The 18,119-nt window shown below is 41.8% G+C and overlaps 1 long non-coding RNA gene and 1 gene segment (V, D, J or C); both read left to right on the forward strand.

Annotated features, from left to right (window-relative positions):
- Positions 1-8,554: 8,554 nt before the first annotated feature.
- On the forward strand, positions 8,555-15,121 carry LOC139423582 (Ig lambda chain C region-like). The segment is given in 2 exon segments: positions 8,555-8,612; positions 14,796-15,121. Coding segments are annotated over 2 exon segments (384 nt in total).
- Positions 15,122-15,249: 128 nt separating this feature from the next.
- Positions 15,250-17,011, forward strand: LOC139424129 (uncharacterized). Its single transcript, XR_011635906.1, has 2 exons — positions 15,250-15,351; positions 15,749-17,011. It is a non-coding gene; the product is annotated as an uncharacterized lncRNA (long non-coding RNA).
- The last annotated feature ends 1,108 nt before the right edge of the window (positions 17,012-18,119 follow it).

The following is an 18,119-nucleotide window of genomic DNA, read 5'->3' on the forward strand; positions in this document are numbered from 1 at the left end:
GATCTGATATAAATACATATAGAGAACAACATTAAAAGACCACATAAGTAGGACCATGCTTTTTGATTGTTGTTTTTCTGGTACTTTTTACTAGAATTTCCAGCATGATACACTGGGTTTGCTGCTGGTAGAAAACACTAGGAAAAGTTATTTAATTGATACAAGATTTCTCCAATCAATCAATCACAGTCTTGTTGTGCGGTGTGTATTTGGTGGGGGGATTCACCTTAGCCAGGGGAGGCATATCTCTGTGAATCTTAATCACACAAAGCCTATTATTTGGCAGGGAATAGTATTTGTAGATCAGCCTCCCCTGGCTTAGGTGAGCCCCCCAACACACACACGCACAACCAGATCAGAGACAGCTTGTGTTAATTAAATACAATATCTTATTTCCCCCGTTTGCTGTCATGCACCTTGTTTCATCACTGTATCACCATTGTTGCCCACTAGAGGACGCCACAAGTCTGGGGTGCATCTGACTGTGGGCTGGTACATTTCCCATGTGAAAGGCCAGTCATGTGTGGCAGTGGTCACTGGTCTGTATGCAGATGCTCACAGTTCGGAAAACAACTGAAAATATTAGCTGGCTGCATTCAGGGAAGGTCCCCACGAATACAGAGGAAGAGACAGTTATTCTCAAAATGTCTGCATATGTCAGCAAGAATATCTGTGAGTGTGTGTGTGTGTATGTCTGGAGGGTTTGAAGGAATTCACATCTGGGAGGGAAGAGACTGAGTTCACCCAGCCTCCCAATTGGCTGGCTCTCGTGTAATCTGGCATCGTAAGTGCTCTGATTGGCTCAGACCGCCGTGGCTGAAGACCAACGCTGTGACACTGTTGCCGGGACGGAGTCACAGCATGTTGCCAACTGACGTGCCAAGGGGCTGGCGACAGGGGAGAGGAGGGCACAATGCCCAGCAGGCTGTCCATCTAGCAGCATCTCCCTGTCTGACCACCTCTTTCTCCATCTGACCCTCTCCCCAGTCTCCATCACCAACCATGGAGAAATAACCAGCGAACATCCTCACTCAATAGGGCACAGAGAAATGACAGCCATTTAGCTGTATAATAAGGCTTGTTATAATCGACCACATCAGCATCTCATTGGTAAGCACAGTGATGACCGTAATAATTACCACCTACACTCTTGGAAAAAAGGTGCTAAGTAGAACCATACAGAGTTTGACACCCCTGCCATAGGGTACCCCTTTTTCAGTGATGGATAGAACCCTTTGTAGAGGGTTCAATATAGAACCCTTTATGTAGGTTTCTTCAAAGAACCCCCTGAATATGGTTCTACCTAGAACCCTCTATGAATGGATCTGCCTAGAACTCTTTGAAGGGTTCTAACAAGAGCAATTCTATCATCTAAAGGTTCTTTCTAGAACTGTCTATGAAGGATTCTACCCGAGAACACCCTTATCTTTGGGAGGGTTCTTCCTAGAACACTCTATGAACAGTTCCAACAGCCTTATTAGCCTTTAAATTATAATTATTTATGACAATATATTACATATATATTTATTACCCAAGATGGCATAGCAGTCAGACGTCCTTTGTCCTCGTCTTGTCGTGTCCCGTGTATATATATATTTACACCTTTCTTCGCATATCTTTTATATATTCTCTTTTCAAACTTCAAAACACTCTCCTGCAACCCGCCTAGCTAGCCAGAAGCTATCCAGAAGCTAACCAGTTTACTGGCTAACGTTAGTATTCAGCTAACCACGGTTTGTGGTCATCAGCTATCCTTTAGCTCGAAAAGCTATCGGCAGTTTTGTACAACGCGACTCAGACCAGAACATACCAGACCTATTTTTCTCTCCATATCCTCGGATTTCAACCGCAAGCTCTGGACATTTACACCTGGATCTCGCAGCTAGCTAGCTGCTATCCGTGTGACTATTGGCTTACGTCGATCCCGGAGCAAACATCAATTATTCCGGAGCTAGCCAGCTGAAGAGTTCCATCAGCCACTCCTGGGCTACAATCACCTATCCGGACCCGTTTTACTGGCGATGCGGAGCCCCACCAGACCTTCACAACTGGACTACCAACTTTATCTGCCCGAGGGAGTTATCCAGCTTACCTCCACTGTTTTCACATCATACCATACCTTTGTCTGTACATTATACCTTGAAGCTATTTTATCGCCCCCAGAAATCTCCTTTTACTCTCTGTTCCAGATGTTCTAGATGACCAATTCTCATAGCTTTTAGCCATACCCTTATCCTGCTCCTCCACTGTTCCTCTGGGGATGTAGAGGTGAATCCAGGCCCTGCAGTGCATAGCTCCACTCCTATTCCCCAGGCACTCTCTTTTGATGACTTCTGTAACCGTAATAGCCTTGGTTTCATGCATATTAACATTAGAAGCCTCCTCCCTAAGTTTGTTTTATTCACTGCTTTAGCACACTCTGCCAACCCGGATGTTCTAGCTGTGTCTGAATCCTGGCTTAGGAAGACCACCAAAAATTCTGAAATCTTCATCCCTAACTACAACATTTTCAGACAAGATAGAACGGCCAAAGGGGGAGGGAATTGCAATCTACTGCAAAGATAGCCTGCAAAGTTATGTCCTACTATCTAGGTCTGTAACCAAACAATTTGAACTTCTACTTTTAAAAATCCACCTCTCTAAAAACAAGTCTCTTGCCATTGCCGTTTGCTTTAGACCACCCTCTGCCCCCAGCTGTGCTCTGGACACCATATGTGAACTGATTGCCCCCCATCTATCTTCAGACCTCGTGCTGCTAGGCGACCTAAACTGGAACATGCTTAACACCCCAGCCATCCTACAATCTAAGCTTGATGCCCTCAATCTCACACAAATTATCAATGAACCTACCAGGCACCACCCCAAAGCCGTAAACACAAGCACCCTCATAGATATCCTCCTAACCAACTTGCCCTCTAAATACACCTCTGCTGTTTTCAACCAAGATCTAAGTGATCACTGCCTCATTGCCTGCATCCGTAATCGGTCAGCGGTCAGACAACATCCACTCATCACTATCAAACGCTCCCTGAAACACTTCAGCGAACAGGCCTTTCTAATCGACCTGGCCAGGGTATCCTGGAAGGATATTGATCTCATTCCGTCAGTAGAGGATGCCTGGTTATTTTTTTTAAATGCCTTCCTCACCATCTTAAATAAGCATGCCCCATTCAAGAAATTTAGAACCAGGAACAGATATAGCCCTTGGTTCTCTCCAGACCTGACTGCCCTTAACCAACACAAAAACATCCTATGGTGTTCTGCATTAGCAGCCCCCGTGATATGCAACTTTTCAGGGAAGCTAGAAACCAATATACACAGGCAGTTAGAAAAGCCAAGGCTAGCTTTTTCAAGCAGAAATTTGCTTCCTGCGACACAAACTCAAAAAAGTTCTGGGACACCTCCTCCTAGCTGCCCACTGCACTGAAGATAGGAAACACTGTCACCACCGATAAATCCACTATAATTGAGAATTTCAATAAGCATTTTTCTACGGCTGGCCATGCTTTCCACCTGGCTACCCCTACCCCGGGCAACAGCACTGCACCCCCCACAGCAACTCGCCCAAGCCTTCCCAGCTTCTCCTTCTCCCAAATCCAGTTAGCTGATGTTCTGAAAGAGCTGCAAAATCTGGACCCCTACAAATCAGCCGGGCTAGACAATCTGGACCCTTTCTTTCTAAAATGATCTGCCGAAATTGTTGCCACCGCTATTACTAGCCTGTACAACCTCTCGTGTCATCTGAGATTCCCAAAGATTGGAAAGCAGCTGCAGTCATCCCCCTCTTCAAAGGGGGGGGATACTCTTGACCCAAACTGCTACAGACCTATATCTATCCTACCCTGCCTTTCTAAGGTCTTCGAAAGCCAAGTCAACAAACAGATTACCGACCATTTTGAATCCCACCATACCTTCTCCGCTATGCAATCTGGTTTCAGAGCTGGTCATGGGTGTACCTCAGCCACGGTCAAGGTCCTAAACGATATCTTAACCGCCATCGATAAGAAACAATACTGTGCAGCCGTATTCATTGACCTGGCCAAGGCTTTCGACTCTGTCAATCATCACATCCTCATCGGCAGACTCGATAGCCTTGGTTTCTCAAATGATTGCCTCACCTGGTTCACCAACTACTTCTCTGATAGAGTTCAGTGTGTCAAATCGGAGGGCCTGTTGTCCAGGCCTCTGGCAGTCTCTATGGGGGTGCCACAGGGTTCAATTGTTGGACCGACTCTCTTCTCTGTATACATCAATGATGTCGCTCTTGCTGCTGGTGAGTCTCTGATCCACCTCTATGCAGACGACACCATTCTGTATACTTCTGGCCCTTCTTTGGACACTGTATTAACAACCCTCCAGGCGAGCTTCAATGCCATACAACTCTCCTTCCGTGGCCTCCAATTGCTCTTAAATACAAGTAAAACTAAATGCATGCTCTTCAACTGATCGCTGCCTGCACCTGCCTGCCTGTCCAACATCACTACTCTGGACGGTTCTGACTTAGAATATGTGGACAACTACACATACCTAGGTGTCTGGTTAGACTGTAAACTCTCCTTCCAGACTCACATAAAACATCTCCAATCTAAAGTTAAATTTAGAATTGGCTTCCTATTTCGCAACAAAGCATCCTTCACTCATGCTGCCAAACATACCCTTGTAAAACTGACCGTCCTTCCGATCCTCGACTTTGGCGATGTCATTTACAAAATAGCCTCCAATACCCTACTCAATAAATTGGATGCAGTCTATCACAGTGCCGTCCGTTTTGTCACCAAAGCCCCATATACTACCCACCACTGCGACCTGTAAGCACTAGTTGGCTGGCCCTCGCTTCATACTCGTCGCCAAACCCGCTGTCTCCCGGTCATCTACAAGACCCTGCTAGGTAAAGTCCCCCCTTATCTCAGCTCGCTGGTCACCATAGCAGCACCCACCTGTAGCAGGCGCTCCAGCAGGTATATCTCTCTGGTCACCCCCAAAACCAATTCTTCCTTTGGCCGCCTCTCCTTCTAGTTCTCTGCTGCCAATGACTGGAACGAACTACAAAAATCTCTGAAACTGGAAACACTTATCTCCCTCACTAGCTTCACTCACCAGCTGTCAGAGCAGCTCACAGAATACTGCACCTGTACATAGCCCATCTATAATTTAGCCAACTACCTCTCCCCCTACTGTATTTATTTATTTATTTATTTATTTTGCTCCTTTGCACCCCATTATTTCTATCTCTACCTTGCACATTCTTCCACTGCAAATCTACTATTCCAGTGTTTTTCTTGCTATATTGTATTTACTTCGCCACCATGGCCTTTTTTTCCCTTTACCTCCCTTATCTCACCTAATTTGCTCCCATTGTATATAGACTTATTTTTCTACTGTATTATTGACTGTATGTTTGTTTTACTCCATGTGTAACTTTGTGTTGTTGTATGTGTCGAACTGCTTTGCTTTATCTTGGCCAGTTCGCAATTGTAAATGAGAACTTGTTCTCAACTTGCCTACCTGGTTAAACAAAGGTGAAATAAAATTTAAAAGAATAAAAAAAACATATCAGAAGGCCTTTGTTTAAGCGCTATACCCAAACACAGTGGTGTTAGGAATCACCTGGTTTACAGGCCACATCAGGCCTGCAAGTCACATTATACTGGCTTGAAAATTGATGTGTAATTCCTATTGGAATCCAGCCAGAGTTAGGATGTCCAACAAGTGGAATTGTTAATCACCTGCAGCCTGCATTTAGAATGATTGCTAGGGTAGGGAAGGGTTATTTATTATTGTGTAACATAAAAATATATCAACCAATCAATGTATACTGAAAAAATAAACGCAACATTTAAAGTGTTGGTCCATTGTTTCATAAACTGAAATATAAGATCCCCGAAATATTCCATACTCACAAAAAAAAAGCATATTTTCTCTCAAATTCTGAGCACAAATTTGTTTACATCCCTCCTAGTGGGCATTTCTCCCCTGCCAAGATATTCCATCCACCTAACAGGTGTGGCATACCAATAAACTGATTAAATAGCATGATCATTACACAGGTGCACCTTGTGCTGCGGACAACAAAAGGTCACTCTAAAACGTGCAGTTTTGTCACACAATAAAAGGCCACAGATGTCTCAAGTTTTGAGGGAGTGTGCAATTGACCTGCTGACTACATGAATGTCCACCAGAGCTGTTGCCAGAAAATTGAATGTTCCTTTATCTACCATAAACAGCCTCCAACGTAATTTTAGAGAATTTGGCAGTACACCCAACCGGCCTCATGTGTAATCATGCCATCCCAGGACCTACATGTCACTGGTGTAGATAGGAGTAGGCAGGAAGCAGTCAAAAGTTTAGAACTTCTGAATTTATTTAAGCATCATATATCAAATAGGCACAGGGCGAACCCAAAGTGCAAAAAAGTACTCAGGAAATGGTGGGAGAGATTCCTCTCAGGAAAACAAGTAACATTTACAATGACCAACAAAGCAAAGGCTGTTGTGACACTACAGTACACATCCGGCTTCTTCACCTGCGGGATTGTCTGTGACCAGCCATTTGGACAGCTGATGAAACTGTGGTTTTACACAATAGAAGAATTGTCTCAAACCGTCTCAGGGAAGCTCATTTGCATGCTCATCATCCTCACCAGGGTCTTGACCTGACTGCAGTTCGGCATCGTAACTGACTTCAATGGGCAAATGCTCACCTTCGATGGCCACGGGCACACTGGAGAAGTGTTCTCTTCACGGATGAATCCCAGTTTCAGCTATACTGGGCAGATGGCAGACAGTGTGTATGGTGCCGTGTGGGCGAGTGGTTTGCTGATGTCAACGTTGTGAACGGAGTGCCTCATGGAGGCGGTGAGGTTATGGTATGGGCAGGCATAAGCTACAGACGACGAACACAATTGCATTTTATCAATGGCAATTTGAATGCACAGAGATACTGTGATGAGATCCTGAGGCCCATTGTAGTGCCATTCATCCGGTGCCATCATCTCATGTTTCAGCGTGATAACGCGGGGTCAAATGTCACAATACTCAGACATATCAACCATTGAGCATGTTTTGGATGCTCGAGATCAACTTGTACTAAAGTATGTTCCATTTCCCGCCAATATCCATAAACTTCGGCACAGCCATTGAAGAGGAGTGGGACAACATTCCACAGGCCACAATCAACAGCCTGATCAACTTTATGCGATGGACATGTGTCGCGTTGCATGAGTTAAATGGTCCTTGCACCAGATATTGACTGGTTTTCTGATCCAATCCCCTACCTTTTTTTAAAGGTATTTGTGACCAACAGATCCATATCTGTATTCCCAGTTATGTGAAATGCATAGATTAAGGCATAATGCATTTATTTTATTTGAGTGATGTCCTTATATGTACTGTAACTCAGTAAAATCTTTGAAATTGTTGCATGTTGCTTTTATATTTTTGTTCAGTGTACATGCAAAAACACAGATATCACATTAAAACAACTAATTCTGGCATCTCCCTGCAATAGAGCGAGCTGGGAAATATTATATGTTTCTATGTAGAACCCTTCATGTCTTCCAAATAATCATCAAAGAACCCTTTGTTACAAAAACAGTTATTGGGATGTTAAATTCTAGGTAGAACTCTTTACTTTACAAACAATTGTCTTCCAAAAAACAGTTGTTCTGATCAAAATGGTTCTTGGTAGAACCCTATCCCTCCGCAAAGAACCATTTTGGAACTATTTTTCCAAAGTGTACAGTAACTAAATCATTTTCAACTTTGTTGTCAGCTCCACCATCATCATCATAACTATCCTCTACCCAGATGCTGCGCTACTCTGCCACAGTGTATTGTTTATTTCAGTGCGCTGAAATGTATGCTCACCATGCTGCACCTTGGTCCATTCCATACGACGATCGTGACACGGGTGCCTTGGGAGTTAGTACAGTATAAAGGTTCCTGAAGTTGGCTGTTGAAGGAGGCCCAAATTAAGTAAGGCTTGGCCATTTTGTTCGTTTTTACCTGTTATGAATGTTTTTTAATAGTGTAAAAAACTGATTTATTGTTTGGGGTCTTTTATTTTGGTTTGAGTGGGTTTTTCACAGGTTAGAAATGATGCACCTTAAAGGGCACACAAATGAAATGTTCTGAAGTATCTATTGTCTGAGTTTTGGTTGCACACATGCAAATTCTGTCATTTAAAACCCAATGTAAACCTGATACACAAAATGTTTGTCATTTTTGAAATATCGTTAAATCATTTTTGACTTTCTGGAGAGGACTGATCACCCTCACTAAAAAGACTAGAGACATTGGTTGAGATTTAAATGGGCTATGTAAACACTAATAATTAGAAGAAGTTTATAATTTAGCAATAGTCCTATGTGATTTGAACCACGAGAAGGACAGAGAGCGAGTGCTGGCCCTGACTGAGGGACACCTGTCTCTAGTCTATTTGACTATTTATTGAATTACCTTATGTGATACAATAAAGTTAAGATGGAGTGATCAAGGGTTGTAATTCTAATTGTATTTGTTATTTTGATTTAACAGGCAGCGTTGTTTTTTTGAACATGTGCCATTGGGAGGACGAACAGAAACACCAGAAGAATGAGTCCCCAGAGGTATCAGGTTAGAAAGAATAAAGTAGACGGCACCCGTCAAACCTATGATTTATGACCCTATGTCAGGATGACGTGTGCACGCCCATATTTGGGCATCCGGTCAGGACATCCGGTTCCTGTTCTCACGCCTTAGAGGGCGCGTGAAATTATGTATGTGATCACGTGCTCTAGGGAATGCCCATATTTGGGCATCCGGTCAGGACATCCTGTTCCTGCACGCCTTACAGGGTGTGCTAATTTATGCATATATTGTATTTATTCCTTTGAAGTAGTCATGATGATTGGTGTGTAGGGACCTGGTTGAACTGGGGGGTCTGTGTTTGAACATTTGAAAGAGAAGGGCCCCACACCCCCTATTTTATTGCCCTTATGGTTGTTATCTATGAAGCAGAAATGTCTGGGAGGGTGATTGTGTGTGTATGTCTCTGCCTGGGGTGTTAGAAACAAGGTCTCTTCGCATTGTGTACATTTCAAGCTTTCAACAACAATAAAACAGCCATCTAAATAATGTTTCTCGGCCCAACACACTGTTGAGTTTCCTATTGAGTTGTCTTTATATGTACATGCGCCGAGCTCCAGGTGGCTCCAGCCTATGGATGTTCGGTGCATGTACTCCGGGGGGGTCATAAGTGTATAATCTACACACATGTTTATTGACTTTTAAAAAGACCACAGTAACATGACAGATATAGTGGAGATGCAACAACAATCTGCTAGTGGATATTCAATGTACAACAGTAGTCTTTGTTAACAAGCAATACGTGTTAAATATGTGTCACAGTCAATCATGACAGCCTCTTTATGAAAGGACTTTACTTATGACTTAAACAGATGAATTTTCTACCCATCTTATTAATTAGGACCTACATGCCGGACAGATTATCTACCCATGGAGGGAAAACTTACGGAGCTTTGATGGAGCGTGCAAGAATGTCATGGCGTAGGGGGAATTGGAAACGGATGCAGGTCAGGGCTAACCAGTCCCTATATCTGTAAGAAAGGAATAGTAAAAAGGTTTAATTATGACATGCTTTAAACTGTATGTACTTAATATTTTGAATTAAATAAATGGTATCTCACCCTTTAACGAAAGGGGATCTCTTGTTTTCTCTCGCCCGGTCTGTCGTGGAGAAATGTAATGTCTTAAAAAAACGATGTAATATTTTATAGTCTTTCCTACAACGGTATGTTATAAACATTAAAGGTTATTCAAGTTTAGTACTGGGGTGTTGTAATGATGTACAACTGTAGGCTGCCAATGTTTTTACATAAAACACTTGTGCATGTTTAAATATTGCGCAGTAAGATTGGGTCATTAATTCTAACATGTCTTAAAGTTTGTACTAAATATTTTGGAATTAATAAAAGGAATTTAGAACAGTATCTCACCTTGTTTTTTTTTTGTTTTTTTTACCCCTTTTTCTCCCCAATTTCGTGGTATTGTTGTAGTAGCAACTATCTTGTCTCATCGCTACAAAGTTTGAAAGTCATGCGTCCTCCGATACACAACCCAACCAAGCCGCACTGCTTCTTAACACAGCACGCATCCAACCCGGAAGCCAGCCGCACCAATGCGCCGGAGGAAACACCGTGCACCTGGCCACCTTGGTTAGCGCACACTGCGCCCAGCCCGCCACAGGAGTCGCTGGTGCGCGATGAGACAAGGACACCCCTACCGACCAAGCCCTCCCTAACCCGGGCGACGCTAGGCCAATTGTGCGTCGCCCCACGGACCTCCCGGTCGCGGCTGGTTACGACAGAGCCTGGGCGCGAACCCAGGAACTCTGATGGCACAGCTGGCGCTGCAGCGCAACTGCGCCACCCGGGAGGCCCAGTATCTCACCTTTTAACGATAGGAATATGTCCTTTCCATCTATCACCCCAGTCTGTCCGAAGAAAAAGACTTAGGGAAAGCCATGTGCGTGTGCGGACACCCCCCAAGGTGCTAACCCTGAGGATGCAGGAAATCAAAAAGCAATACATGCATACAAAGTGTCTCGTCACCCCTCCTGTTGTTTGGATACACTGCCTTTGTTCTCTAAACCAAATATACAGGGTGTTGCATACATGATATCGCCCGAAAAAAACGTCACCACAATGCCCCGTAAACTAATTCCGTACTTTCTCTCCTTTTGAGCCATGACCGCGAACGAGTCTAGTGAAGCATATACTTTCCCACCCTGTTAGCACCGCTTTAGCGCAGCTACAAGCCAACAGGTCAACAGCCCCGAATATCTATCGGCCAGGACAGATAAAAAGAGTCTGTGAATCCATCCTAATGGAGCTTTCTGAAGGTCAGTTCGTGAAAAAATATATTTTAAGATTTGGACTCAGGGAATTGTTTGAATATTATGGATATTATTGTAATATTAAACAGGAGATGTGTTTTAAACCGATTACATATTTTTTTTTAATGTAAAATGCCCATATTCTTGTAATTTAAAAAATGTCTATATATATCGTATAACATGTTAATATTATCTAACGTTCGCAGGATATCCAGAGGCTACCGGACATAATTGATTGGGAAGCGACAGTTAGACGGGGATAGACGGGGATTCTCAGAAGCAAACTGCGCCTGGTCCCTTCAACATCCCACTATTTTCGGCGTAAGTCCTAAAAAATAAAATCCATAATAAAATTTATACATTAAAAACAGAAAGTGTGCTCCCTATTTTAAAAGCTGTTTTTGTGTTTACAGCGGACAGCCAACAAACATGGATACAAGCAGCATTAGGGACTCTGAACGACTTCGGAAGAGCAGATGAAACAGATGCTATTCTACGTTTTTGTACTAACGGCCTTACCCGAACTCCAAAACACGATAATCGGGGAATCCTTCCTTCCTCAAGGAACTTTTTGAAAGGGAGTTGAATATTCAAGGTGATGTTTGTATATAGATATATATTATTTAAGAGCGATAGGTATTAATTCTAGGCATTTACATGTATGTTTTAAAAAATGAAGGCTATTCATACAATGAAACTTTGTTTTTATTCATACTGTTTGTAAACAATAGCTTCTGCCCTCTTAGGGTCTACTTAACCCGCTTATTGATTAGAAAGTATGATTAGAAACCAAGGCCAACTATATTCAATCTGTGATTAGAAACGATAATTAGAAGCTATGACAAAACTATGATAATACACTATAAACAACTATGAAGACAGGGCTGTGTGTGCGTGAATGATGACCTATTATTTAAGTGTGGAATATATTCTCTCTCTCAGGCTATGAAAAAGACAAAAGATAGGACATTGACTCCTGAGTGTTGAACTTATGTCCACTCTACAGCAACCCTGGTTGTTATATGACCCTGAGGGTCATCTACGAACGTTGGAACATCTACAACTATTGAAGATGCAAAAAGGGGTTTTCAGAAATACATTTGGTTTGCAGATATGTATTATTATAAAAAAGAATATAACATTATCATAATCTTTAGCATTATTATGTTACATGCGAGACATAACCAGACATGTTAACATAGACAACTTACAAGAATGTGTTTACCAGGCTGTGATGAAAACACTTTAAAGGAGCTCTAATTCAAACATGCAAGGATATATATTTGATACAATTTCCCACTTTAAAACTGTTGCTGCAATATCACTTCTCAATGTGTACATTTCAAGCTTTCAACAACAATAAACCAACCATCTCAGTAATGTTTCTCGGACTAACACACTGTTGAGTTTCCTATTTCCTAAAGAACAACCACTAAGACAAAACACAAAAAGTTGTAATATAATTTGTATACATGTCATTCTATACGGAAAACAGGTACATTCTGAAAGATTATGATGTTGATGTGATTTTTAATTCATCTCTCAATTTAGGATAATAATGTTTATTTTATACTTTACTTAAATTGTGTTATTTATCATGTCTCATACCAGGCTAATACACTACCAAGCCATGCAAACAGCTATGGAATTAACCCAGAACCGGTGTGTGTCTTTTTTGGATCAATAATTGATCAAGAATGCCCAATAGGCTTGATCTGATCGTCAACCCTATTACGACAGAGTATAATGCACAGTCGTATGCAAAACCATAAAACTCTGACAAGAAAACAATGAAAACCTTAGCAGGACTACATGCATTGCCATTATTTCAGTTAACATACAGCAATGGCTGAGTTGGGTACTTTTTCTTTGTACATGCACCGAGCCGCCAAGTGGCTGGAGCCATACAACATGCTAAATTAAAAAAGACCCATATAAAAAGTATGTGAAAAGATGGGGTCAAATGTAAGTTCTATGTTTTGTTTTTGTTACAACCAACAGGTCTTCCTAACATTTGACATAACTAGTAAGCCTTACGAGGGAGATTTAGAACCATAAAAGTAATAGGGGGTAAGAAAGATCATAAAGGATCCAAAATGTCATATTTCGGTTTACGGGGTTATTAACTTTATGGAAAACAATATTCACACTATGTGGATTATAAACATGTACATACAGTGGGGAGAACAAGTATTTGATACACTGCCGATGTTGCAGGTTTTCCTACTTACAAAGCATGTAGAGGTCTGTAATTTGTATCATATGTACACTTCAACTGTGAGAGACGGAATCTAAAACAAAAATCCAGAAAATCACATTGTATGATTTTTAAGTAATTATTTAGCATTTTATTGCATGACATAAGTATTTGATACATCAGAAAAGCAGTACTTAATATTTGGTACAGAAACCTTTGTTTGCAATTACAGAGATCATACGTTTCCTGTAGTTCTTGACCAGGTTTGCACACACAGCAGCAAGGATTTTGGCCCACTCCTCCATACAGACCTTCTCCTGTTCCTTCAGGTTTCGGGGCTGTCGCTGGGAAATATGGACTTTCAGCTCCCTCCAAATATTTTCTATTGGGTTCAGGTCTGGAGACTGGATAGGCCACTCCAGGACCTTGAGATGCTTCTTACGGAGCCACTCCTTAGTTGCCCTGGCTGTGTGTTTCGGGTCGTTGTCATGCTGGAAGACCCAGCCACAACCCATCTTCAATGCTCTTACTGAGGGAAGGAGGTTGTTGGCCAAGATCTCGCAATACGACTGTAACGGCAGCTTTCCCAACTCCCTTTCCTCCAAACGTAACGACGGTCATTATGGCCAAACTGTTCTATTTTTGTTTCACCAGACCAGAGGACATTTCTCCAAAACGTATGATCTTTCTCCCCATGTGCAGTTGCAAATCATAGTCTGGCTTTTTTTATGGCGGTTTTGGAGTAGTGGCTTCTTCCTTGCTGAGCGGCCTTTCAGGTTATGTTGACATAGGACTCGTTTTACTGTGGATATGGATACTTTTGTACCTGTTTCCTCCAGCATCTTCACAAGGTCCTTTGCTGTTGTTCTGGGATTGATTTGCACTTTTCGCAGCAAAGTACATTCATCTCTAGGAGACAGAACGCGTCTCCTTCCTGAGCGGTATGATGGCTGCGTGGTCCCAAGGTATTTATACTTGCGTACTATTGTTTGTACAGATGAACATGGTATCTTCATGCTTTTGGAAATTGTTCCCAAGGATGAACCAGACTTGTGGCGGTCTACAATTGTTTTTCTGAGGTCTTGGCTGATTATTTTGATTTTCCCATAATGTCAAGCAAAGAGGCACTGAGTTTGACGGTAGGCCTTGAAATTCATCCACAGGTACACGTCCAATTGACTCAAATGATCAGAAGCTTCTAAAGCCATGACATCATTTTCTGGAATTTTCCAAGCTGTTTAACGGCACAGTCAACTTAGTGTATGTAAACGTCTGACCCACCAGAATTGTGATACAGTGAATTATAAGTGAAATGATCTGTCTGTAAACAATTGTTGGAAATATTACTTGTGTCATGCACAAAGTAGATGTCCGAACCAGCTTGCCAAAACTATAGTTTGTTAACAAGAAATGTGTGGAGTGGTTGAAAAACAAGTTTGAATGACTCCAACCTAGTTTTCCCATGATCAAATACCATGACCCGAGTTCCTGTCCTGATCCAGCATCCATGCTCTACTCAGTTTCTCTCTCAGACTATGTCATGCAGCCCCCTCTCTCCCCTCCCAGACTATCAGTCATGCAGCCCCCCCCCCTCTATCCACCCAGTCTCTCTTCCAGACTATCAGTCATACAGCCCCCTCTCTCCCCAGTCTCATCCACTCCAGTCTCTCCTTCCATGACTCTCACTATCTCTCTCTCTCTCCAGGCTCAGTGACCCCCTCCGCACCAACAGCAACCCTGCTCCAGGGTCCCAGTGACCTCGTCTGCTTAGTGCTTGGATTCAGCCCTTCAGACATCAACATCACCTGGCTGCTGGACAACGTCACAGAGCTGTGGAACAACAACACCAGCACCCCCTACAGGGCACCAGGAGGTAAGTTCGGCATCAGGAGCCACCTGAGCCTGACACACCAGGATTTGACACCGGGGGCTGTTTACACCTGCAGGGTGACCCACACCACCCAGACTCTGGCCCTGAACATATCCAAACCAGGTGTCTGTCTGCCTGTTCACTCAATTCTGATACAATAACATTTTCCTGGTGCTAGCCTCTTTCTAGCCTCTTTCATCATTGTAGTAGAGCATTACAGTTTGGATTCCAGGCTAGCCTGTTTCTGCAACTTTTTCTCACTGACAATCTCCTCTTTCATTTTGAGTAGAGCTCCTTGAGGTCTTCTTTGACGAGAACAGGTCTGATCCCATTCTGGCGGACCCTCTTCCTCATCTCCCTCCTCTACAGCTTCACAGTCACTCTGGTCAAGGTGAGAGGGAGGATATAACCACCTCACAGGTTTTCACTGCTTAGCTTTGAAGTGCAAGATATGTTTATGCGATTAGCGTAAAACAATAAATATAAGAATCCATTCTTATGTCCCAGTGTGTCTTTACTGCATTGATGACCTGTTGAAGCACCTGTTGAGTTTCAGACATCGAATGTCATACAACACAGAGGGTATTCAGATTATCTTCATGTTCAATATAAATCTAATGGGTCTACCCCTAGGCTATATGTTGTTGTTTTTTTGTATTTTGTATGTCACTGCAACCTCATTATCACACGTACTCACATTTTATTGCTGGTTAAGCCACAGTTACATTTTGATTATAAAGTTTTTCACAACTTATACTTACCTATTTTTTCTTTTATTTTTTTTTCAGACAAAATGATGACTTCAGGACACTTCCTGATGACTTCAGGACACTTCCTGATGACTTCAGGACACTTCCTGATGACTTCAGGACACTATATGATGGATCCCTCGGAGTTCAACTGGAAATGAAACCATTTATTTCAACCTTTTCTTATCAAATCACAACACGTTTCTTTAGAACGTGCATAGATTTAATTACTTACGGTTTCCTGTAGCTGGTGACAGGGAAGTGACACGGAAGTGACAGGGAAGTGTTTGATGACAGGGAAGTGTTCTTGTTTTTAATTCCCCACTAGGACAGACAATGTGGTGGTGCGCTTACTTGCTCTCATCTCTTGTTAATGCGTTAGAATTTTTGAGCAGAGATGATAAAAATGTATATTTAACCACTTCTAAATAAAATAAACAGGATTATCCTGAATTGAGAGATTAATTAAAAATCACATCAACATCATAATCTTTCAGAATGTACCTGTTTTCCGTATAGAATGACATGTATACAAATTATATTACAACTTTTTGTGTTTTGTCTTAGTGGTTGTTCTTTAGGAAATAGGAAACTCAACAGTGTGTTAGTCCGAGAAACATTACTGAGATGGTTGGTTTATTGTTGTTGAAAGCTTGAAATGTACACATTGAGAAGTGATATTGCAGCAACAGTTTTAAAGTGGGAAATTGTATCAAATATATATCCTTGCATGATTGAATTAGAAAAGTGTTTTCATCACAGCCTGGTAAACACATTCTTGTAAATTGTCTATGTTAACATGTCTGGTTATGTCTCGCATGTAACATAATAATACTAAAGATTATGATAATGTTATATTCTTTTTTATAATAATACATATCTGCAAACCAAATGTATTTCTGAAAACCCCTTTTTGCATCTTCATTAGTTGTAGATGTTCCAACGTTCGTAGATGACCCTCAGGGTCATATAACAACCAGGGTTGCTGTAGAGTGGACATAAGTTCAACACTCAGGAGTCAATGTCCTATCTTTTGTCTTTTTCATAGCCTGAGAGAGAGAATATATTCCACACTTAAATAATAGGTCATCATTCACGCACACACAGTCCTGTCTTCATAGTTGTTTATAGTTTATTATCATAGTTTTGTCATAGCTTCTAATTATCGTTTCTAATCACAGATTGAATATAGTTGGCCTTGGTTTCTAATCATACTTTCTAATCAATAAGCGGGTTAAGTAGACCCTAAGAGGGCAGAAGCTATTGTTTACAAACAGTATGAATAAAAACAAAGTTTCATTGTATAAATAGCCTTCATTTTTTAAAACATACATGTAAATGCCTAGAATTAATACCTATCGCTCTTAAATAATATATATCTATATACAAACATCACCTTGGATATTCAACTCCCCTTCAAAAAGTTCCTTGAGGAAGGAAGGATTCCCCGATTATCGTGTTTTGGAGTTCGGGTAAGGCCGTTAGTACAAAAACGTAGAATAGCATCTGTTTCATCTGCTCTTCCGAAGTCGTTCAGAGTCCCTAATACTGCATGTATCCCTGTTTGTTGGCTGTCCGCTGTAAACACAAAAACAGCTTTTAAAATAGGGTGCACACTTTCTGTTTTCAATGTATACATTTTATTATGGATTTTATTTTTTGGGACAAACGCCGAAAATAGTGGGATGTTGAAGGGCTACGTAAAGGACCAGGCGCAGTTTGCTTCTGAGAATCCCCGTCTATCCCCGTCTAACTGTCGCTTCCCAATCAATTATGTCCGGTAGCCTCTGGATATCCTGCGAACGTTAGATAATATTAACATGTTATACGATATATATGCACATTTTTTAAATTACAAGAATATGGGCATTTTACATTAAAAATAAATCTGTCATCGGTTTAAAACACAACTCCTGTTTAATATTACAATAATATCCATAATATTCAAACAATTCCCGAGTCCAAATCTTAAAATATATTTTTTCACGAACTCACCTTCAGAAAGCTCCATTAGGATGGATTTCCTGCATCCTCAGGGTTAGCACCTTGGGGGGTGTCCGATGTAAATTTAAAGACCGGGGTGGGGGCACGGGCGCTCATTAGAAATATCAATGTTTGACCCCGGGGGTCGGTCTAGACATACTGTATTCTTTCTGGGGTGTTTGACTTTTTACCCCCCCACATCCTCTGGGTTGTTTGACTTTTTACCCCCCCACATCCTCTGGGGTGTTTGACTTTTTACCCCCCCACATCCTCTGGGGTGTTTGACTTTTTACCCCCCCACATCCTCTGGGGTGTTTGACTTTTTACCCCCCAACATCCTCTTGGTGTTTGACTTTTTACCCCCCCCACATCCTCTGGGGTGTTTGACTTTTTACCCCCCAACATCCTCTTGGTGTTTGACTTTTTA

This window comes from Oncorhynchus clarkii, chromosome 13, assembly GCF_045791955.1.
Source record: "Oncorhynchus clarkii lewisi isolate Uvic-CL-2024 chromosome 13, UVic_Ocla_1.0, whole genome shotgun sequence".
NCBI classification, from domain to species: domain Eukaryota; kingdom Metazoa; phylum Chordata; class Actinopteri; order Salmoniformes; family Salmonidae; genus Oncorhynchus; species Oncorhynchus clarkii.